General features: G+C 33.2%; 1 protein-coding gene across 2 annotated transcripts in view; it reads right to left on the bottom strand.

The window, feature by feature from the left end:
* Positions 1-26,205, bottom strand: part of LRRC7 (leucine rich repeat containing 7) — a 422,920-nt gene that overhangs the window by 245,186 nt on the left and 151,529 nt on the right. For both annotated transcript variants that reach the window (XM_063104407.1, XM_063104408.1), the window contains exons 5-6: positions 20,970-21,059; positions 17,813-17,869 (exon numbers count right to left, since the gene is read on the bottom strand). In XM_063104407.1, the coding sequence (XP_062960477.1) occupies positions 17,813-17,869; positions 20,970-21,059 (147 nt within the window). The remainder of the gene's footprint in view (positions 1-17,812; positions 17,870-20,969; positions 21,060-26,205) is intronic.

Here is a 26,205-nt window from a genome sequence, read left to right as displayed (position 1 = left end):
TGCCAAGTCTTTGAGCCATTACACATGCATGACTCTGAGTGAGAAAGAACTTGGCTGACATGTACCTGGCAGGCCCAACCTTTGTCAGAGAAGCAGCACAGTGACTCTGCCCCTAACAAACCAGACCCAGAGACGCTGATATGCCAAATACCCAAATCTCCAGACTGAGAATCAATCTAGCAACCACATCTGCATTTCCACCACATCTGAGTCATTTCCTGAGGTAACTGGCCCACAGGGTGCATGTGCATATCTGTGCCTGTGAAACAAAACAGTGATCCCTCCCCCTAGCAAAGCTGGACCACTGCTGCCACAAACCAGCAAGACATAGGTTGTGGAGTCACTTGTAGACACAGAGAAAGTAGATTAGAGCTGAAGAAACTACAAAGAGTATATACTACTGTACCCATCTGGAACAAAGCCATTGCACTCTACCCACTGACACTCTAGGACACATTTGAGGTGAAAGACTTTTCTCATGCAAGCCACTCTACAAAACTCATAAAGGTGACTGTTCCACCTGATGCACAGATATCAACACAGAGAAACAATAAGACATGAAAAAACAATGTAATATGACCCCCACCAGAAAAACCAAAACAATGCTCCAGTAAATGATCTTAAAGAAATGGAAATTGCCTACTTCTCAGAAAAGGATTTAAAATTAATTATCTTAAGGAAACTCACTGAGATACAAGAGAATACAAACAATACAGAGAAATCAGAAAAAAAAAATTCATGATCTGAATGAGAAATTCAACAAAGAGATAGATATCATTGAAAAAAAAGTAGAAAATCTTGGAATTGAAGAGTTCATTGAATGAATTAAAAACACATGGGAGAGTCTCAACAACAGACTAGATCAAGCAGAAGAAAGAATTTCTGTTCTTGAAGATAGCAGTTTTGAAATAGCACAGGAAGACAAAAAGAGAAAGAAAAATAATAAAGAATGAACAAGGCTTACAAGATCAATGGGATACTATTAGGCAGACAAATACTCAAATTATGGGCATTGCGGAAGGAGAAGAAAACAAACAAAAAATTGAAATAATAGCTGAAAACTTCCATAGTCTTGGGAAAGATGTGAAGATACAAATCCAGGAAGCTTAAGGGTACCCAAATAGATTCAATCCAAATAGGTCATTTCTAAGACATATTATAATAAAACTACCCAAAGATAAAGACAAAGAGAGAATTCTAAAAACAGCAAGAGAAAAATGTCATCACTTGTAAGGGAATTCCCATTAGACTGACAGCAGACTTCTTAGCAGAAACTCTAAATGCTGGGAGAGAATGGGGTGATATATTCAAAGTACTGAAAGAAAAAAACTGCCAGCTGTGAATATTATACCTAGCAAAGCTATTCTTCTGAAATGAAGGAGAAATAGTCTCTCAGATAAGCAAAAATTAAGGGAATTCATCACCACTAGACTGGCCTTACAAAAAAATGCTTAGAGGAGTCCTATATATAGAAGAGAAAGAACAATAATAACCATCATGAATATACCTGAAAATATAAAACTTACTGGTAGAGTAGATACACAAATAAGAATGAGGAAGGAATCAAACCTTGTCTATACAAAAAACAACTAAATCACAAGGATAAACATTAAGAGAGAAAGAACAAAGGATACACCAAACAACTGGAAAACAACCAAGAAATGCCAGGAGTAAGACCTCAAATATCAATAACAACCTTGAATGTAATGGATGAAATGCTCCAATTAAAAAAAATAGATTGTCTGAATGGATTAAAAAACGTGATCCATCCACACGCTGTGTACAAGAAACAAACCTTACCTACCTATAAAGATAAACATAGACTGATAGTGAAGGGATAGAAATAGATATTCCATTCAAATGGAAAACAAAAGCAAGCAGGAGTAGCTATACTCATATCAGATAAAAAAAAAACCTTTAAGTCAAAATTTACATTAAAAAACAAGGACACTACATAATGATAAAGGGTGCAATACAGCAGGAAGATATAATAATTATAAATATATATGCACCCAACAACAGTGCACCCAGATCTTATAAAGCAAATATTATCAGATCTAAAGGGAGAGATAGACACCAGTGTAATAAAAATTGGGGACTTTAACACCCCACTCTCAACATTGAATAGTTTTTTGAGACAGAAAATCAACACAGAAACATTGGATTTAAATAGCACCCTAGACATGATGGACCTAGCAGACATATACAGACCATTTAATTCAACACTTGTGGAACACACATTGTTTTCATCAGCGCATAGAACATTCTCTTGGATCGATCATGTGTTAGCCATAAAATAAGTCTCAACAAGTTCAAAAAATTCAAAATCATAACAAGTATTTTTTCTGACCATAGTGAAATAAAACTAAATATCAATAACAAAAGGAACTTACAAAACTACACAAATATATGGAAATTAGGAAACATACTTTTGAGCAACCAATGGGTCAAAGAAGAGGTTAAGAAAGAAATCAAAAAAGTTCCCAAAACTAATGAAAACAGAAATACAACATACCAAAACTTATGGGATACAGCCAAGGCAGTATTAAAAGGAAAGTTTATAGCAATAAATGTCTATATCAAAAAAAGAGAAAGATTTCAACAAAACAACTTTTCAAATAAACAAGTTTTCAAATATCATCTCAAGGAACTAGAAAAGCAGGAAAACCCCAAATAAGTAGAAGAAAATAAATATTAAAAATCAGAGAAGAAATGAGTGAAATTTAGACTATGAATATAACACAAAACAATCAATCAAACAAATGCTGTTTCTTTGAAAAGATAAATAAAACTGATGAACCATTAGCCAGACTAACCAAGAAAAAAGAGAAAAGACCAAAATAAAAAAAAATCAGAAGCACAAATAGAGATATTACAACAGCTAGCACTGAAAAATAAAGGATCATCAGAGACTATTATGCAAATAATAGTCTACATGCAAATAAATACAAAAATCTAGAGGAAATGGATAAATTCCTAGACACATAAGTCCTACTAAGACAGAACCAAGAAGAAATAGAAAACGTAAATGGACCAATAACAAGCAACAAGTTAGAATCAGTAATAAAAATCTCCCAACAAAGAAAAGCCCTGGATGAGATGGCTTTAGTGCTGAATTCTACCAAATATTTAAAGAAATACCAATACTTCTTAAACTATTTCAAAAAATAGAAGTGCATGGAATTCTTCCAAATTCATACTATGAGGCCAGCATTACCCTGATACCAAAACCAGGCAAGGACACAACAAAAAAAGAAAACTACAGACCAATATCCCTAATGAAAACAGATGCAAAAATCCTCAATAAAATGCTAGCAAACAAAATCCAATAGCACATCAAAAAGATTATACACCATGATCAAGTGAGATTTATCTCATAGATGCAAGAATGCTTCATGATGTGCAAATCAATAAACATAATACATCACTTTAACAAAATGAAAGAAAAAAGCATATGATCATCTTGATAAATGCACAAAGAACATTTGATAAAATCCAACATCCCATCATGATAAAGGTTCTGAACAATTAGGTAGAAAAGGAAAGTATCTTAATATGACAAATGCACAGCTAATATTATACTGAACAGGGAAAAGTTAATAGCTTTCCCCTTAGAACTGGAAGATGAAGATGCCCATTCTCACCACTTCTACTTGACATAGTACTGGAAGTCCCAGCCAGAGAAATCAGATGAGAAAAATAAATAAATGGCTTCTAAATTGGAAAGGAGGAACTCAAGTTGTTCCTGTTTGAAGATGACCTAATTTTATATAATCAGAAACCTAAAGACTACCAAAAACCTCCTAGACCTGATAAACAAATTCAGTAAAGTTGCAGGATACGAAATCAACATACAAAAACCAGTAGTACTTCTGTATATCAGCAATGAACTAGCAGAAAAAGAAATCCAGAAAGCTATCCCATTTACAATAGCAATAACAACAACAACAATAACAAAATACCTAGGAATACATTTAACCAAGGGGGTGGAAGATCTCTACAATGAGAACTACAAAACACTGATTAAAGAAATTAAAGACACACAAAAATAGAAAGATATCCCATGCTCATTCATTACAATTCCCATCAAATTACAAATGACATACACAAAAATAGAGAAAATAATTAAAAAATTTAGATAGAACAAGAGTCCCTGAATAACCAAGGCAATCCTGAGCATAAAGAGCAAAACAGGGGGTACCACACTCCCTGACTTCTAATTATATTACAAAATGATAGTAATCAAAACAGTGTGGTATTGGTACAAAAACAGACACATAGATCAATGGAATAGAATAGAAAGTTCAGAAATAAATGCACATACCTACAGCCAAATGATTTTTGACAAAGGAACCAAGAACATACGTTGGGGAAAGGACAGTCTCTTCAATAAATGGTGCCTAGAAAATTGGCAATCCATACACAGGGGAATGAAATAAGATCCCCATCTCTCACCATATAACATATTCAAAGTGGATTAAAGACTTAAATGTAAGACCTGAAATTATACAATTTCTAGAAGAAAACACAGGTGCAATCACTTTGTTCTAGACAAAGACTTTATGAATAATACTTCAGAAGCACAGGGAAGAAAAACAAACATTAACAAATGGGGCTATATCAAACTAAAAACTTCTGCACAACAAAGGAAACAATCAACAGAGTGAGAAGACAACCTGTAGCATGGGAGAAAATATTTGCAAACTATGCATCCAACAAGAGATTAATATCTAGAACATACAAATAACTCAAATCAATAATAAAGAAAAATTATCCAAGTAAAAAATGGGGAAAGGAACTGAATAGACATTTTTTGAAAGAAGACATACAAATGGACAACAGGCATGTGAAAAAAATGCTCAACATTATTCATCATCAGAGAAATGTAAATCAAAACCACAATGAGATCTCATTCCGGTTAAAATGGCTATTAACAGAAAGACAGATAGTAACTAATGCTGGCAAGGATGCAGAGAAAGGGGAACTTTATACATTGTTGGTCAGACTGTAAATTAGCACAGCCATTATGGAAAACAGTATGGAGACTTCTCTATCAAGTACAGATAGAACTACCACCTGATCCAGCAATCCCACTACTGTGTATATATTCAGAGGAATGGAAACCAACAAGTTGAAGGGACACCTGTTCTCCAATGTTTATCACAGCTCTACTCACATTAGCCAAGAGTTGGAAACAACCTAAATATGCTTCCATTGGTGATTGGATAAGGAAAATGTGGTATATCTACACAATGGAATACTACTCAGCCATAAAAAAGAATGAAATTCTGCCTTTGCAGCAACCTGGATGAGCTTGGAGAAAATTTAAGTGAAATAATCCAGGCACAGAGAGAGAAATACCACATGTCCTCATTCATATATGGAAGCTAAGAAAGTTGATTTCACAGAAGTAGAGCAGAATAGTGGTTACTAGAGACCGGTGGGGGGGAGGAGGGGATGAAGAAGGAGATAAAGAGAGGTGGTCAGTGAATACAAAATACTAGAGATATAGGATGAATGGGCTCTAGTGTTCTATAGTAATATAGGGAGACTACAGTTAACCACAAAGTACTGTGTATCTTTGAACAGCTAGTCGAGATGATGCTGTATATTCCTAACACAAAGTGACAAATTTTTGAGGTTATGGATATAATGAGCACTCTGATGTGATCATTGCACACACTATGAACGTACCCAAATATCATATTATATTCCACAAATACATGCAATTATCAACTGTCAATTAAGAAGAATAAATTTAAAAAGAAAAATAAATGAGAAATAAATAGTGGTTACCAAAACTAGAGAACGGGCGGGGGGCTGTGGACTGCTATAAATTTACAAAGTTACAATTAGATAGGAAGAATTAATTCTGGTGACCTAGGGTCACAATAGCTAATAATATTGTGTTGTATATTTAAAGATATCCAGTAAAGAGGATCTTGAATGTTAACCCCACAAAGAAATGATAAATGTTTAGGTGACAGATATGCTTACTATTCTGATTAGATCATTATACAATATATGCATATATTGAAACAATAAACTGTATCCCATAAACATGTACAATAAAAAATACATTAAAATTTTTAAAAAGCTGTGAAAGAATAAACTAAAACTTCATGCTACCAATGGGAAATATAAAATGTGCATGCAAAGAAATTAATATCATAAAGTTAACATCTTATGTGAATTTTTATTTTTAATATTGCTTAGGCACTGATCTTAAATGTCACAGAAACTGTGCAAAACTATAGCAATTCAGAAATATTCCCCTTGCATCTGTTCAACAGAAAACCAAGCTTTTTAAAGATGTATTTTGCATATTGAAAGACCTGAAATAACCCTGACTTGAATAGAGAGGAGAGTAGACATGAAGAAAGCAGAAAATCTATGGAGAGTTAGATATGTTTCATCTGTTTTAGTGTGTCTTATTAAACCAACTATCAATAATGAGGTAGTTGTCTACTCCCGAACAGTCCTTTTTAAAAGTAAAAGTCAAAGCATCGGTGGCAAGGACATCTTTCAAAGAGCTGTAATAGCACATATCTGCTGAAATTCAGTTTTTTTCCTGCACCTACCGAAATATCATAAAAGGGACCTGGTGAAAATGAATTCACCAACACTTGTTGATGTCCACTATTGCTGAGACTATGCCTTTACAGAATTTGTGACTGGGAAGGGAGAGCACACTGCTTAGCAATTATTTACTTGACAGTTGGACTTTGGTGTTGGGGCTTCAGATAATATATTCAACATGACAAAAAAAAAAAACCTCACAAGATTAAGCTTATTAGATTTCTGAATAAAACTATAATTAGATCTAAATTGCTGTGGAAACTTTGCCTTGAAAAAACTCTAGCAGAATCTCTAAGCTACCACTCTGAATGCAGAATCTATGATTAATTTCACAGTGGAAGTGATGGGAAAGATACAAGATTATTTGGAGTTTTACAGACAGAAAAGGAGAAGGTCCCAAGAAAGATGCTTAGACATATAAATGGGCATAACATATTGGATGTAGCAGGGAGACCCTGTGGGATGGTGAAAATGTTGGGAGGTAATGAAGCTAGAGATTTTGACTCCAAACTATAAAGGGTCTTGCCATGTTGTCTTCTGAAAACTGTGAGCAGTTCTTGTGGGCTTTTAAATCAGTATGTGTCACGGTATGTTTTATAAGAAAGCTCTGGCAATAAGGAAAATAGATTTTAACGGTGAAGATGAGAGGGAGCTGTAATTGTGGGAGGCAAATTATTATTAAGAAACTCAGGAAGAGTGGTAATAGTGAGAAGGAAAGAGTGCTTAGATATGACATAAGTTGATGGCTAGTGATTAGGGAGGGGAAAAGAGGACTGATATTTCTAATTTCTTCGATTCGATGGATGATGCTGTCATTAGGCAGTGTGTAACAAGAAGCCTAGGATTTCTGTCTGGTTGGTTTGATTTGGTTTTGGAGTGGTGGGTGGAGGAGAGAGATAAGGATAATTTCAGTTTTGACACGTGGTAAATATTCCATTTGATATTTGGCTATTGGAATATGAAATTGGAATTTAAGTAGAAAGTTCAGGTTGGAAATCAATGTTTGTAATTCATCAGCACAAAGACCAAGGAGTAGATCTGTTAATTAAGTTCTTCAAATATTTTTCTGGCCTGAGACACTGAGACAATATTCATATTAGTCTGATATTGCAGAACATGTCTCTGGTAAGATATTACATTGATGTTGAGACCATAAAGTCATCTTTAGAACAAGTATCCACATTGAATTGTTTGAATTTACAAATCTGTGGTGAATGAATTTATAAAAGTACATGAAGACACAAATGGTAGATATGTGCCTTTCCTGATACTTGTTCAGTATTTTATTAATTTTTATCACGTCTTTTAGTATGTAAGTTCAATATTTACCCAAAGAAATGACCAATTTTAGAAAGTCTTTAAGAATTACTGAATAGATATTTAGTTAAACTTTTTATACACTTTTTTGGGGTTGAGAGACAATTGTCCAATTGAGTTCTCATTACAGATCTGCTAGAAAAAGAAGAAAACATCACACATTATTTTTAATACTTCATTATTAATAGAACTATAAAATAACACCAGTTCTTTTCTGATAAATAGATTGTTATAAGATAAAATGAAAAAATATATAACTCATGCCAATCTTTTCTTGCACACACCCAAATTTTCTAAGTGCTAGTGAATACCACTTTTGTTTAAAAATTTTTCTGGCTCTAGGGGACTGGACCCCATTCCCATATCCAGTCACACTGTCAGCGCTTTGGGACCTGCCTGGGGGCCCAGGGATGGAGCTGGGGACCAGACACCCCTGCCCACATCCAGGCACACTGCCAGAGCTTCAGGGCCTTCCAGGGGACATGAGGTATGGAGCAAGAGACCGGACCCCCCCACCCATATCCAGGCACAGCACCAGTGCCAAGGAGCATGCCAAAAACATCACCTCCATGTGGATGGCCCACCACAGTAACCTCAGCTGCTGTGAACATGGCTAGACGTCACAACCACCACGCAGATGGGCTGCCAGCCTCTGGAGTGCATTGACACAAGGATAGTCACCAGCAGAGACCAAGAAAAGAGTAGGATATCTCTCTCCACAAAGCCCATGCCAGAGTGACAGAAGAAGCATCTGCTCTATGATAATATTGGGGGGCCTGAACACATCTTTTAGCATTGGACAGATCACCTAGGCAACAAATCAAAGAGTAACCCTTACTCTTTCAGAAGGAGAGAAGAAATCTAGGGTTATCAGTGGTGAGAGCGGGGAAGGAGAGGGGGATGGGGGAGATTGGACAAGGGGCATAAAGAATAAGTACAATTTGTAACAATATGCATACTAGTAGTATTGATTTGATCAACATATGTCAACATTGACTCCCTAAAATATGTATAATCAATAATGATTCTATAAAAAATAAATAAATAAATAAACAAACAAACAAACAAACAAACAAATAAATAAATAAATAATAAAGGAAGATACAGCAATCTCAGTAATACACTGAACTTGTAAAGGAGAGAACAGAACTGTGTGTACGAGAAGTGGGAAAGGGGTAGCGGGAGGTGTCGTTAGTGAGAAATTGGATAATGGACACAAAGAATGATTATGTTTTGTATTGACAAATATACTAATTATCCTTATCTGAGCCTCACATATTGTACATAGGTATTGATAATCAACTCTGTACCCCACAAATACGTATAATTAATTCTGTTTCAAGTAAAAAAAAAAAAAAAAATTCTGGCTCTAAATGATAACAAGCCTTATTTTCCTCAACTATTACCCAAACTATGATTTCCAGTTTTCAAGAGGTAATGATACCCAGTGCTCTTTACAAATAAGGACACCGAGGTTCAGAGAAGGTCCAGAAGTCATAAACAAGGAACAAGAGCCTGACTATGAATCCAGGTTTGTCTGACTGCAAAGTCTACACCCACTCCAATTCTTTATGTCTCTTCGCAGGTGAAACACAGCAAAGAGTAGGTCTAATTGTTCCATGAGAGACTAAGCCTTGAGATATTATGAAGCTGAAGCCACAGCTCTTTCAACCTCATAAGTAGATCAGTCAGTTTTTATCTTGTGGTAAATGTAATCACCAGGGATCAGAGCAGCTATTGATTGAAAAGAGCAATTTGTATATCACGGTGTTCCTTGGCCTTGTGCCCTCTCCCTTTAGCTTCCTCATTGGACTCGACACAACCTTAGCTAACTACAATGTTCTCAGTCTTAATTTTATGTTGAGAATATAAGACTTAAAAATATACAATTAGTTCACAAGACAGAGAGCTCACAGACTTTCCTTTTGTGAATCTTTGGAAAGCATGTGTTTGATATTTTAGAAGGGACTGTAATGATTATACTGTGATAATGCAGTGTAATTTATAGAATGCTTTTAAATATAGAATGTCATAATTATCACTTATTTTAGTTGAATTATAAATACAGCACCGAATGAGAAGTAAAGAGATTCTAGGTATAATTCTCTAAAACCAGAGAGCACTAATAAGGTTAACCTTGCTTATTTAGCCTGTCATATTGTCAATTTGATACAGATGACTCAAAATGGGAGGGTAACATGGATTCAGCAATAACACCATGCCTTGTAAATTGACATAAATTGGTAAAAGCATAAGTTAATGAGATGACAAAAACACACAGTATCCAATTATGCATTACAGTTACAAAACAGAATTACAAAAACAGAGTTAATAGAAACAGCAAAAGGCCATTTTGTAAGCTGTGTCTGACAGTAGAAGTTTTGTGACAATAGCACTAAGGAACCTATTGATGTATTTCATTGAAATAGCCAGTAGAGTAACATCACGCCAAATGAGATAAATTCATGAATAGCGTGCTGAAATGAAAATAGAATATGACTTAGTCACGCTTGTCCAGTTCTGAATACATATTAATTTTAAAATTTTTCTTCATTATCTTAGTAGTGGTAACTGGTAGTAAAATAACAAAGGAATGGAGAATTAAAAAAAAGAAAACGTGGCAAATCCATTATATTTTAGGTAAGTCTGCTTATGGAATAATCTTATCAAAATAATAAATAAATAAAAGAACTTATACAAAAAATAAAAATGTTATTTGGAAATGAATACTTTAGAAAATTCAGTGATAATTATGAATATAGAATATTGATTGCCATTCAAGTTAAAAAAATTAATACACAAATTACACACATATGTAGAACCATTACCACTGAAATGTTCATTTTTATAAATATTTAAGTATTTTAGTACATAAATACAAACTGTCCCCTTTCCCTGCATATCTACAAGTATTTCAGAAATGCAGCTGATAATTTCTGTGTATTTTATTTTTACTTTAAAGAGTTAATCTTTGAAAATAGCTTTTTAAGATAAGTTTTTATGTTCCCTTGGTATATTGTAAAATGGTGCAACCACCATGGAAAACAGTATGACAAATTATGGTGAACATGTTCCTGAAAAATGAAAAAATAGAACCAACATATTATCCAGAAATCACAATTCTGAATATATCCAAAAGAATCGTAATCAGGATTTTTTAAATTAAAATACTTATTGAAATAATTGTAGATTCACATGCAATTGGAAGAATACAGAGAGACTCCTTGTACATCAGTAATGTAAACTTCTACCTTAAGAAAACAGAAAGAGAAGAGCAAACTGAACCAAAAGCAAATATAAGTAGGAAATAACAAAGATAACAACAGAAATACATGAAATAGGCACTTAAAAAACAATAGAGAAAGGCAACAAAACCAAAAGTTGATTCTTTAAAAGGATCAACAAAATTTGCAAACCTTTATCTAGGTAATCAGGATTTGGAAGCAATATCTGCATTCTCATGTTCACTGCATCATTATTGCACATAGCCAAGATAAGGAAACAATCTAAATGTCCAATGAACAAATGAACAGACAAATAAAATGTGGTATATACATACAGTGGAATATCATTCAGCCTTGAAAAAGAAGGAAATCCTGCCATATGTGAGAACATGAATGCTAAGTGACATAAGCCAGTCACAGAATGAAAAATACTGTGTGATTCCACTTATACAAAGTATCTAAAATGTCAGTATTATAGAAACAGAATAGAATGGTGGTTGTCAAGGGTTGTGGAGAAGCAAATGAGGAGTTGATGTTCAATGGGTATGAAGTTTCAGTTATGCATGATGAACAAGTTCTAGAGATCTGCTGTACAACATTGTGCCTATAGTTAACAATACTGTATTTTGCAATTAAAAATTTAAGAGGGTAGATCTTATGTTAAGTGTTCTTTCCACAATATAAAAATAAAATAAATAAAATCAAAGGACAATAATAAAAAATGTTTTTATGTTGAAACAACTATAATATTACAGAAAAGTTGAAAATACGCAAAAATGACTTTTTTTCCTTAACTAATTAACAATAAGTTTCCAATCTGGTGCCCCATCATACACAAATGCTTTAGTGTGCATTTCCTACAAAGACATTCTCATACACAACCAAAATACAACCATCCAGATAAGGAAATTAACAATGGCACATTGCTACCATCTAATCCTCAGACCCCATTCCAGTTTTTTCAGTTGTCCACACTCAGATTTTTCAGAATCACATTGCTTTTAGTTATAATGTCTCTTTAGTCTTCTCAATCTGTCTTTTTTTGACTTTCATGATCAAAATTATCTCATTAATAGTGCTTCAATGAAGCCCTGGTTTTAGTTTATGTCTATAATTCAAAGTGAATCTTTTTCCTTAGTGTATGTCCAGTTAAGGTACAATGTACTGGCACATTCTGATTATATGTGTATAGTGTGCAGGTCCTTAGATACTCACAGAAGGGAAATACTGTAAAGTCTCTGAAATTTTGTTTTTAGGAGGAAAATCACGTGGTTAGAGCATGGTGCTGGTAACACCAAGGCCAAAGATTCGGATCCTTGAACAGTCCCGCCACAAAAAAATAAAAAAATAAAAATTGAAAAACAATGGTGTCTAAGGAGTAAAATCATATAAGTAACAGATACACCTTTTACTAGTTACCTCGCACACATGGTTCAGTAGCTTCAAAGAAGTATTCATGCCTGAGCTTGGGAAAATTTTCTTTTAAATTGTTCCCTAATAATTTTTACTATGGAAAGTTCAAAAACTTCATAGATAACAATTAACAACCCCAAAGAAAATTATAACGTGTTCTCTTCTTGAGTGAATATTCCAGAAACAGTTATATGATTTAAATGATCCATTTGACAAATTTCCTGCTCTAAAATTGGGAGGTCCCTCTTTTTTGGTGTTCTTTCATAGTATATCAGGTATTTTGATATGGCTTATTTTACATAAACAGCCGAATAATCTACTTCTAAGTGAAAATAAATATGTGAAAACTCACAATGGGTTGTGAATAGATTGGAAATAGATACAACTGAAATTTTAGTATTAATACTTTCCTAGATTCCATCTCCTTTTTCAGATTCTTAAAGGGTACATGACCCAAGTGAGGTTGTCACTACTACTGACTTATCACCCATCCCTTTTAAACCCCTTCTTCCAACTCTCTTAAAGTTCTTTATCCACCAAATTCCTCCATTTTTCCCATTTTGGATATATTCATCAGGCTTTACAGATATTGCTACAGTGATCCTGCTGGAACATATCTGAAACATTCTTCTCAGTGTTTTATGAAAGAACAACAAGGTCTCCCACTTCAAACCTTGTGCATTAGGAGGCAGGGCAGACATGAACATCAGTATTAGCTTAATCTATGCCTCCTATTCTCCATATTACTTCATATTTTCACAACTATTATATATGAATTTACATAATATATTTTAGCTCAAGTTGAAACAAAGTTAGCCATAGCCTTAATAAATCGTTAATGGATGAGGCCTTATTTTAACTTTAAGGTATTAGAAATTTTTTTCTCACAAATACAGAACAATTTTATTTAAAGATAAAATCCGCCATTATTACAAACCATTTACAGGCTATTATGTTAGTTCTATAGAAATAGTTTCTATATTTTATTTTAAAAAGTCACTCATCCCTTCATTTTTATCTTGACATATATTCTGTTTCTTGACTAAGTGTGTCACATTTTAATAAAAAAAAGCAAATGTTATACTACTTTTGGATTTTCTTTGGTTATTATAAATATTAATTTTCTTAATTTGAAGTTATTTTCCTCCCTTGTCATGCCTTAACTACTATGTCTAACTGGAAAACATCTGAGAGAAAGAGAGAGAGGGAGTGTGTGTGTGTGTGTGTGTGTGTGTGTGTGTGCGTGTGCGCGCGCGTGTAGGTTTAAAATTCAGGGTTGGGAGATCAGTTATCGAGAACTCCAACACAAATCCTTGTCTGACTTCAGATGCTCACCAAAGACTCATTGATTGTAATATTTGGCTTCTTATATAATTTTCTGTAGGGATAAATAACCAAGTGACACAGAATATCCATGTCACATGACACACATTTCACATTGTGAATCAATAAATCAGCATTCTGGTTTGTTTATTGAGTGTCTGCTATATTTCAGGCACTGTTTGGGGCACTGGAGATCCAACAGTGACAAAACAGAAAAAAAACAAAAACAAAAAACCTCTCTTTAATGGTGCTTACATTCTCCTGAGGAGATAATCTCCAAGTAAACGAAGAGTTAAAATCATTCAGAGACCCATAAGTGCTATGAAGAAAATCAAATGAAATAGTGAAATGGTATAAAGACTGAGAGGGGACAATTTTATGTGATGTGTTCAGGGAAGGCCTCTGAGGAGGTAACATCTAAAGGTAGACATGAATCATAAGGAAGATCTAATCATGCAAAGATTTGTGCTAAGAGATTCTAGTCGGATAGACAAACAGCCAGTCTAAAAGCTCCACAAAAGGAACAAACTCGTTTTGTTAAGAAGGAGCACAAATATAGCCGAACAGTTATGGAAAAGAGGGAGTGTTGTGCCAAGATAACATCTCCTATGAATTTGATTTGTGTGAGTCAGCCTCCTGCATATGTAGTATCTGGTCTACTGCCTAAACTGAATTTCTAGACCAGCAATGCTGAGCACCATACCTGGCATGGTAGAAACCTCTACAATGGCCCCCAGTAATCCCTGCCTCCTGGTATTCACACTCCTATGTCATACTCTTCCACACTGCACCAGATTTTGTCTCTGTGACCAATAGCATATGGCAGAAGACATGGTAGTGACTTCTGAGATTAGATTATAAAAAGACCAAGCCTTCTGTCTTGGATGCTCTCACATTCTCTCTCTCACTCCCTCTCTCTCCTCCCCCCCCACATCATTTGCTCTGGGGTAAACAAGCTGCCACATTGAGAGCAGCCAGATAGAGAAACCCATGTGGCAAAGAACTGAAGCCTCCAGTCTATATAGCCTGTGAGAAGCACACCTGCCAATCATCACTTGAGTGAGATTAGAAGCAAATTCTCTAGAGAAGTCAAGCCCTTACATGACTGGAGCCCAATTGGCAGCTTATCTGCAACCTGTCAGACACCCTGAGACAGAACCACCAAGAATCCAGCCTCTCCTGGATTCCTGACTCTCAGAAACTCTTAAGCAAATAAACGAATGAAGGAAGAAATAAATAAGCAAACAAATGAATAAAACAAATAAACAAAGGCTAAGTTTTCCCTTGACATCTAATGTTCATTTGAATTCTCCCTATCAAGAGCCATAATTAAAAGGATAATTCTTCTATGGGTAAAAATGTATCATGAAATCTGACTTTTTTTGGGGGGAGGGGAGGATTATGTAGTTTTTTTCAGTTGTTCAATGTGCTCAGTTATCACATATAATCAAGACCTGATCGTTGTAATGATTTTAAGCAAATGTACATCTGAGGAATTTAATTTTACCACTCCTTGATATATCTAAATAAGTGTTCATAAAGGAACATTGTAAGAAACTTTATAATACAAACTTTTATCTGAAAAAATTGATTCTAGAATCTGCACACATCAAAATGTGTCTGTCAGTTTGCTTAAAGGATACACATTTCAACGTATATCATCATTCTTACACACTTTTACATTTTTCAGAGATTGCCAGGCACATAAGCTTTAAGACAAAAAATGAAAAGAAGAGAAAATCCCTCAAGACCCACTAGAGACCTGGCATCTTGTTTGTATCCTTGGGGAAATCATAAGTTATATTTTCTTGGAGTAGTTATTATAAAACAAAAATTATTTTCCCCCCAAATACATTTTTACCTTATTTTCATCAGAAGTGCAAAATAAAAGATAATTGAAAGCTCTCACATAGCTCTAAATTGCAGGTCTAGATCGGTGATCAGAAGGTATATAATACATAGTGAAAACACAGTTTATTTTTATTCAAGACAGAACTTCTTTCCATAATTCTTGTTTTATGAACACTAAAACTAAAATAAAGTTCTCCACATTTTATGCCTGTACGTGGTTTTTTAGACTTTTGTCAGAAAGTTATAATGCAGTAGACTACAGATAACTGAAAATGTTTCTTAAAATGTAAACACTGTTAACAGCTGTACAAATTATGTATGCATCACAGTCTATCAAAGAGACCCAGCGTCATTTCCAATAGATGTTTACAATGTTTTTCTATACCAAAAATGATTTATGCCATATTTCACTTATTTTAATTCTGTATAGCACTGGGCCACAGTCTTAAACCTACAAAATACTGACGTACCAATTATGAGCATTGTTAGTCATTACTCCGAATTATTCACACAGCTCTTTAATGTAAAGTCCATGTTATCAATCTACATCAGGTTTTAATTAATATTTAAAATTTATCTTTCAAAAATATGCATTTAAAAACCTGACAATGTATGTCGGTTTTATTTTATATTTCAAATCAAAGCCATTATTTGAGAGCGAAGGGTAAAGGATTCACTCTGCACACTCAAAATTCTCTCCTTAATTTTGGTTTAGCTTTCACTTAGCCATGTTTCCACTTTATATTAAATGTGGCAAACAAAAGCAGTAGGAATGGAAACAGGGGCACTAGCTGTGTTTGCGGGAGATTGATGCTTGGACAAACAACACTTTTAACCATGTTCCCACCTCTGTGTATGACCTCAGCCTGAGACAGGAGCCTTGGGTTTGGCCCATGCACCGTACTTTGGCTTAGGGAAAGGCATTGCTCAAAAGTACAGGGTATCAAGATGCGGAGACATTTCCTCCTTTCCAAGCTCTCTGTTTTCCACTTATGGAGCAATGAAAAGATGTATTTTCTCTGTGCGTGTATTTGAATGGAATCCATTTCATTATTGACAGTTTTTATTATTATAGGTATATTATTATTATATTGTAATGACAAAATTTTTATACATAATGATATGCAAAAAATGTACTTGAAAATATTTTATTGACATATCAATTGAAAAATGATGAAATTCAGTCTAGTTTGTTTAGGGAAAGGATTTAAAAAGCAAAAAATAAAATTAAGCTTTGGTTCAGCAGTGGAAGATCTCTAAGTCCTTCTGAAACGTTTGAAAAATTAATCACTATAGTCAGTATTTTTCTGTAATACTGCAGGAGGATAATAATAGCAACATAGTCCTTTCAATATTTTAATCATAGCATATACAAGTCATATTTATTTATTTGAGTAAAATAATCCGGTTTAAATAATTTTCAATTTTCAGAAATAATTATTTCTGTACAACACAAAATTCTATTGTTAAACATGAATAAGGCAAAGCAGGTTGAAACATAGCATTTTATTAAATTGAACATTACATAAAATTTTGAGAATTAGTTTTTACTTTAAAATATCCTGTATTTATATACAAGCCAAATTTTAAATAGTAAAAAGGAACAATTTGCAAGAATATATAAATATAACATTTTTGACAAGAGATCCACGTTAGGATCTCTTGAAAAATTTTAATCTTTTTTACTTGGCATTTCTGGCATATTCTGGATTTAAAAACTAAAAAAAATATCAAAATCCATAAATTAGCTTGAAAAATTATGCATCCTATTAGATTAAAACTGTTGTTTTTCAGCTATAAAAGTGGCAATTTCATAGGTTTTGGTGCAATAATTTCCTGATACGTATCATCTCTCAGCCATAAGAAGTATCTTAAATGGTCTCTTCCCACCTTTACTTGTAATTATAAAGTTTTGTAAGACAGGATACATTTTTATTCAACATGAATCTTTTATAGAACGCCATACTTTTCATCCTTTTGGAAAAATTTGTGGGATAATTAACTCAATCGAAGTGGCAAAACACAGCCAAAATAAAAATAAGTAGTCATTTTTCCTACTAGTGAAAAATCACAGTTCAAGATTTAGAAAATACCCAGTCACTTACTTTGGTAGAGTTTTCAAGTGATTTTCTCTTAGCTCCAAGATCCGCAATTTAACAAGTCTATAGAAATGAATTTAAAATATTACTTCTTAATATTTCCATATAAAAATTATTCCTATAGTGAAGTGAATTATCATTATCATTATCTAAATAGCTATGTCCAAACATTCATTACTTGGTTATAAATTAAAAAAAAAAAAACAAATTGATTATGAATAGGGTTGTGTCAAAATTGGGCAATGACAAATATCATTTTCCTAAAGATAATGAAGATATTTCAAAGGTATCTTTGAATCCAGTCTTCTGAATTCCATATATTTCACAAATATACATTTACTATTGTTTAGTTTTTGATTACTGAATATATACTAAATACCAGGTGCATTGTTCACTGGAATATGGCAATACTTTCCCTCAAGAAACTACAGATGAGTTTAAAAAGCAAATTATATAGCATAGAGGGCTTTATGGTAAAACAAATCTATGTGAAATCAAGACTCATATTCTGTCTCTGTAACACTGAGCAAATTAATGAACCCTTCTTAACTTTAGTTTCCTCATTTACAAATGTGTGGTAACAGTACCATATTTATAGGGTTTCAAAGATTAAATTCCTGGTATATCATAGGTTTTAATAAGTATTAGCTATTACTATTTTCATTAATTACAAATGGAAGAAGTGCTATAACATATCGTATTTCATTGACTAAGGTGAACATTTTAATATTTCTGAAAAGAGTATGCATTTAAAATTCTGTGGCATCATCTGTCCTGTGACAATACTAGGATCGGGGAAATCACATGAAGAGGATGAGGTGTTCATAGTTTCTGTTGCTTGGTGACATTTGTGATTAATAATACATTTCACACTTAATTATTTGTTGAGGTTTGCAGTCTGGAACACATTATTGTTATTCGTGTCTATACTGAGCTTTAAAATATGCTCTGATGAAGCTTCTTTAGAACAGATATTAATTGTATTCTCTGAGTTCTTAATGTCTTGGGACTTCACTATTTGAACTATTTTACCTACAATCTCCAATATTTACTGTGATTTTAGGTATTCATCTAGGTCTCTTTTCCACCCCTTTTTGTTTTGTCTGCTATCAAATTTCCAATCTAATTTTAATCTCATAACTCTTAACATCCATTTAAAATAAAGAGATTCAGTTCTTTAGAGCATAGGTATGCTGCTAGTAAAGAGGTTTCTCAAACATTAATATATCTCAAAATTTATCACCAATTGTACTAGTATGATGATATTTTGTAGCTGATTTTGGCTTTTAGGAGCAGAGAATCTTAGGTTTTGGAAAGGATCCGAAGTGGATCATTTTGTTATTAAACTACCCATCTGAAGGATAAAAACGTTTTAGATTATAATAATAAAATAGAGCATATTTTTGGCAAATAATTTACACAAAATTTAAATTGTAATTCCAGGTGGTTTTGGTATTATGTTTTCTGTTTACCCAAAACTCTTCCTCATATTAGGGGTACTTAAAGAGAACTAACAAAGATGTAAGACAAAAAACCAGTATTTTAGGGGGATAATCAAATATTCTCTGACTTGATAAATCAAAAGCATATTGTAGTGTCATGGTCAGTACAGGAAGGACAACGCTAGTTCATATAGATGAATCATGAAGTGCCAATCCATTTAGAAGTCAGGGAAATGCTCATTTGAAGATCTGTGAATTTGAAAAACTGCTCAAGTACATGGTGTTCATGGATGTTGTGATATTATGCTCTGCAAAAGTAAAGGAATTTGGGAAATGTTGATGTGCTGTCTGTATGTAAAAGGAATCTGCTACATGTTAAGTGACTTCATTATTCTACTGAGTCATGTACTAGCTTCTGTCAACAGATAGGTGTAAAGTTATGCCCAGTTTATTATTTAAACAATTTCAAAGATGATCATTTAGAAAAATGCAGTTGACAATGAACTTAAAATGTCCTAGCTTTTAAGCTATATCTTTATACGCACAAAAAAGTTCATTGCCAACCACCTGGAAAATATTGAAAAAATACAAAGACAAAAGTTAAAATTAGCTATAATTTCATTTCTAAAGAACTAGTCTTTTATCTCATGCATATTCATATTCTATTGGACACATACTTTATATGTTTTGTTATAATACACTCCTAGACTTATCATAGGAATTAAAAAAAAAAGTTTCCCTAAAACAAGATTATTAATTGTTGTATAGAACTGTCATATGGATGGACCATGATGTATTTAAACCAGTCTCCTAGACAGATGGGTGATTCCACTTTTTTCATATTGTAAATAACAATAAATATACATGTCCATAAATTCTACTGTAACATCTGATGATGGCATGAGACATTTCTAGAAATAAATTACAAAGGCAATGGCTGTAAATATTTTCAAAGCTTTTAACGCACACTACTCTGCACAAAGGTCATAACATTTTGCAATCCCATTAGCAGAGCAAGAGGTTATCTCTGTTCTCGTACTCTAGAAATGGTTTTTACAATATGTTAGAACACAAAGGCCCTTTCTTGTCATTTTAACTTGTATTATACTTATTATTTCTGAGGAAAAACATTTTTCATGGGTTCACTGGCCATTTGTATGTTTCATTACGAATTGCTCATGCACGTCATTCACCCCTTTTTTCCCTGTGATCTTTGTCTCCATGTTCGTTTGTAAGAATTCATTATGTGTTATGGAGGCAAATTTGTTTGCTGTATATAGTGGAAATATTTTCCCAGTTTAATTTTTTATTTTAGATTTTTTTTGTTTTCTGACATTATTCTATTTTAAAAGTATTTAGGTTGTCAAATCTATCTATCTATTTATGATATTTTTCTTTACTTCTATGCCTAAAAAACCATTTTCTGATGCAAGAGCCATAAATATGCACTTGCATTGCTTCCAGATTATTTCTAGCTTTGTTTTTTAAATATTTAACTCTTTAACTCATCTAGGAATTATTTGATTATTATGCCATGTAAAGACCTAATTTTACTTTATGTTTTGAAGAAAGTTTCATTAATTAACAGTTTCATTTACTGAATAATAATGGAGCCTTTTCTTTAATCACAATTGTCACTTCTGAAGCCTCATCATCTGGCACCGGTAAAGCACTTACCTAAAGTGAAATAAAATTGCATAATTTAAATTTCTTATTCTTACCTTCCAAAATTGGCTGGGAGAAATTCAAGAAAGGCGTCGTTCAGGTACAGCTGGGTCAGATTTAGAAGCTGTGTGAAGCCATCAGGGAGTCTAAAAAGGAGTTAAAGTTTTAGTCACTGCATCGATGTTGCTATAGAAACAGAGCAAATATATATCTTTGAGGAGAAAAAATAGAAACGTAATACATTTTTCAGCTCTCCTCTGGTATCACAGTAATAGAAGAATTTATTGAGCATGTTGTTACAGCTTGAAAATTTTGCCTGTTATTAAAATAAATGGCATTCACCCACCTCCATGTGGCTCTCCTATACTGAGATTTATGTCACTGCCAAAGTCAGCAGTATCATCTCTTCCTGCTGGCTAAACCTTATGCATACCAGCAAATCTCAAGTTGTATGACATGTTTTGTAATTTTAAAATTAACATTCCTTCCTCAATAGAATATTCATATATATAGTCAGGCAAGAATATTTATTTACTTTTTCACTTAATCATTAAAATTTGCCTACAGATTGTTACAGTGATGACTAAAGCTGACCAATATGAAAAGGGAAGGAGTATGTTGTCCCCGTAACTAATAACTTTTTTTTTTGAGTTTGGCTGGTACAGGAATCGAACCCTAAACCTTGGTGTTATCAGCACCATGCCCTGACCAACCGAGCTTAACATGCCAGCCCCTAATAATTTCTCTAATGCAGTCTCAACATGTATGTACATTATGATTCAAATTGGTCTAACACATGTTTATTAAAAAATGAGCAAGAACACTGGAAAGATAATTAAGTAGAATCATTAAGGCTATAAGTGGCATGAAAAATTAAGAAAATATCCTTTGGGGAAATTTCAGAAATTAGATGAAATAATCATTTAAAATATTAAATCTTTTTCACTAGGAAAGATGTAATTTAAAGATTTTGCAGGAGACATTTTCTTAAAGGATACTGAATTTTTTCCTATAAGTAAATGTCTGTGTAAAATCTTTAATGCCTCTATCTATGGTCTAATCCAGACTACGTTCTTTTATAAAATACTTCTACATAGTCTTCAAAGTTGTCTTTTCTTCAAATTACTACCTATCTCTCTCCTTGCATTTACTGCTAAAATTATTTAAAGAGCTGCCTATGCTCCTTTCTTTTTATTATTCCTCAAGCTGTTGTTTTCTGGCATCTACCCCAACTCTATTACTGAAAATGCACTCACCAAAGCCTCTGATGACCTCTTAAGTTCCAATTCCATTAGCTTCATTTCATCCTGTATCCCACACTGCCTAGCAACAGTTGCCATCATTAACTGTTCCCTCTCTCTTCTAGTACAACAGTTTCCCTGCTTCTATTACTCCTGGGACGTTATATCTGTTTCATTCCATGATTTCCTTTGCCCAGTCTTCTGTTATGAAATGTTTTATATACATAAAATAATATATGTGTTTCCACAATAGAATGAAAAAATAGAACCAGTACTTTTGAAACCCTCTGGGTGACCCTCTCTGACTACACCTTCCTATTTGCCTCACAGATTCTCGGATGATGTTTACTTTTCTCTTTTTCAAAGAACTTTACTACAACAATCCCTTAAAAAAAGCTGTGTGGTTTTGCATGTTTTTGAACATTACATAAATCAAATCACACTGTGTACGTTTTCCTCAGACTTTTAAAAATTAGCGTTAGCTATTTGAAATTCATTCATTTTGATGTAAATGATTGGTCATTATAGCATAGTATTCCATTGTATAAATATACCACAATATATTTAAAATTCTCCTTCTAATGAACATTACAGTTATTTCTAGTTTTTTGTTTCGCTATTACCAACATTGCTTTTGAGATCTTCTCTTTCCTATGTCTTTCTTAACCCTTGGTTTTGTTAGCTTTTTAAATTTTTGCCCATTTGATAAATATAAAATAGTAATATTATCATTTCCCTGATTAGCTATGAATTTTTTCATAAGCTTATTAGAAATTCATGTTTCCTCTTCAGTGAAATACATGTTTATTTATTTCACTGATTTTCCTATTGGTGCCCCACCCACATCTCTCTGCTTTTATCATTTTGGTGCACACTGAGACAACTGCTAACTTTCAGCCCCCTGTTCCCTGTTTGAAGGCTGTCGTAGGTGCTGGAGCCTGGTTTGCTCGTGTACATAGTGGGCCATTTTCCAGGGAGTTAATGACCCTCAGGAGCAGTCCTCAACTAATGACTAACAGGCATATAAATATCTCAGCTCCCTCACCCATTGTGTTTGACAACTCTGTGGTATGTGTTTTATATTGTTTCCCAGAGTTCCCTAGCATTTGAGCTTTAATAGAACAATTTAAACCACAGGAAAGAACAAATTTTAACACTGTGATTAAGAAGCCAATGTAAAAGCTTCTACTTTAACTGGAAAGGCATTTTACATCTAAACATTTTCATTTATACAGCTTAAACTTATAAAATTAATATAGCAGTATTACAGAACATATGGAAAGTAAAGAGCAAAGTATTGTTCATACTTTCACCTCCTTAACACAACCTTGATTACCATTTCATGTATTTCTTTCTAATTTTCCATTGTGAAATCACTGCAAACTTGTATCATTATTTCTCCTTTTACTTAATAATAATCTTTCAATTTTGCTCTATAGAGTGACTAAGTAGTTTAATAAAAGCTAAACACTTTTGAAACTTAAGAGACCTATTATTAAATACACTACCTCAAGAAGAGTAAGCAGGGATTATTTGATCAAACAGAGAAGTATAGTCACACTACATATACCTTCATATCCACCCGTAGATGTACCTAAATTTATTAGCAATTCCCTCATTATTGAATATTAAGAATGTTTCAAAATTATCAAAATGTATCTTTTAATTTACACCAAATAAAAATGCTTCTTCAGATATGGTGAAATATAGTAAAAGGAACCCAGGAAGCTAAGTACTGGCTTCATGCATTTCTGTCTGTAAAAAGGTAATAGTAATATTTATCTATATAATGAAGTTGCTGTGAAAATTAAAATGAAATAATATATGTAAAAGCCTGAGACATGGTAGTTTATAAATAAATATTGGCATTAGATTTTATCATTGAGTAGTTAATTGCAATTTTATTATGGTAATTTTCATCAATGACTTAGTTAATGCATTCAGGCTGTACTATAAAGTTCACATCTAAAAACTAAAATAGTAACACTCAAAACTGTAACTTTTATATTTCAGGGTTTCATGACCTAATAATACTTTATAGATTTTTTTAGGGCAAAGAAAATAACAGAAAAGCAATGTAGGAAAATCAAGGCAACAAAAATCTGATGTTTTGGAAATATCAATAAAATTAATAAATCTCTAGTCAGATTGATCAAGCAAAAAAAATAAAGACACAGATTACCAATATTAGGAATAAAAGAACATCACTAGAGAACTTATACTCATAGATATTAATAGGCCAATAAAGAAATACTATGAAAAATGATATGCCAATAAATTTGAAAACTTATGTGAAGTGTACAAATTCCTGAAAAACACAAACTACTAAGAATAGCCCTATAGCTATTAAGGAATTCAATTTGTCATTTAAAACTTTCCCATAACATAATTTCCAGGCCAGATGGCTGTGCTGAAAAATTCTATCATTTAATATTTAATGAAGAAATAATACCAATTCTATGAAACTGTTATAGAAAATAAAAGAGAACATTTTCCAACTCATTTTATTAAGCTGATTTTACTCTGATACCAAAACCAGACAAAGAAATTAAAACAAAAGAAGCTTCAGAACAGTATGTGTCATGGATATAGGTGGAAAATCCTTAACAAATATTAGCAAATCAAAGCCATAAATTACGTAAAAAAGTAATACTTCATGACTGAGTAGGGTGTATCCCTGGAATGAAAAGTGGGATTGGCATTCAAAAATCAATCAGTGTAAGTCACCATATGATCAGATTGAAAAAGAAAAAACATATGATCGTGTTGATTGTGGCCTGGTGAAACCCTGAAGGAAGGAACTCAGATAAGCCATGCCCAGATTCTTAACCCACAGAAACTGAGAGATAATAAATAGGTCTTGGTACAGGCTGTTAAAGTTGTGGCAATTTGTTACACAGCATTAGAAAATTAATACAGATTTTGGTACCTGAAATTGGAATACTGCAGTAAGAATTTTTAAAAAATATGAAGTGGCTTTGGAACCAGGCAGTGGTCACAGACTGACAAATGTTAAAAAAAAAAAAAAAAAAAAAGGGCCAAGCCCGTGGCGCACTCGGGAGGGTGCGGTGCTGGGAGCGAGGCGACGCTCCCGCCGCGGGTTCGGATCCCATATAGGAATGGCCCGTGCACTCACTGGCTGAGTGCCGGTCATGAAAAAGACCAAAAAAAAAAAAAAAAAAAAAAAAAGTCAGATAAAGCTTACATTTCCATACCATATAGGAATGGCCGGTCATGAAAAAGACCAAAAAAAAAAAAAAAAAAAAGTCAGATAAAGCTTACATTTCCATAAAAAATTTTTAGTAGAAAGCTAAATTTGCTAAATTTGAGGATACTGCTGGTGAAAGCTCAAAAGGAAGTGAGTGGCTGGTTTTGGAATATTTTCTTAACCTGATAAAAGGCATATATGAAAAAAAACAAGTAACAATCACATGTAATGATGAAAAGTCTGAATGCCTTCTTCCTAAGATTAGCAACAAGACAATGATGTCTGACTTTTTCTCTTCTACTCAACATGAAAAGGAGGTCTTAGCCAGGGCAATAAGGCAAGAAAAACGAACAAACAAACAAACAAACAAATAGGTAAATGGTATATAGATTAAAAATGATAAAACTGTCTTATTCATAGGTTGCATGATAGTCTACATAGAAAATCCCCCCAAAATCTATAAAAACAATCTATAGAACTAATAGATATGTTTAGTAAGGTTGCAGGAAATAAGGTAAATCTGCAAAACTCAATTTTATTTCTATACACAACTGAAATACTACAAAATCATTTTTAATAGTACAAAACATGAAATACTTAGCAGTAAAATGTATAAAACATGCGCAAGATTTGTACGCTGAAACCAATAAAATGTTGATAGAAATTTTAAAAAACTTAAGTATGAGTATGGAGTTAAAATACCCTCATGGATAAAAATACTCAGCATTTTTAAGATGTCAATTTTGCCCAACTGATCTACGGATTCAATGCATTTCCTATCAAAATTCAAGCAGGCTTTATATTTTCATAGAATTGGCAAGCAGATAATAAGATTTATATAGA

This window comes from Cynocephalus volans, chromosome 8 (genome assembly GCF_027409185.1).
Source record: "Cynocephalus volans isolate mCynVol1 chromosome 8, mCynVol1.pri, whole genome shotgun sequence".
Taxonomy (NCBI): domain Eukaryota; kingdom Metazoa; phylum Chordata; class Mammalia; order Dermoptera; family Cynocephalidae; genus Cynocephalus; species Cynocephalus volans.
Note: the sequence above shows the minus strand (reverse complement) of the source record. Positions and strands in the feature narration are given on the sequence as shown.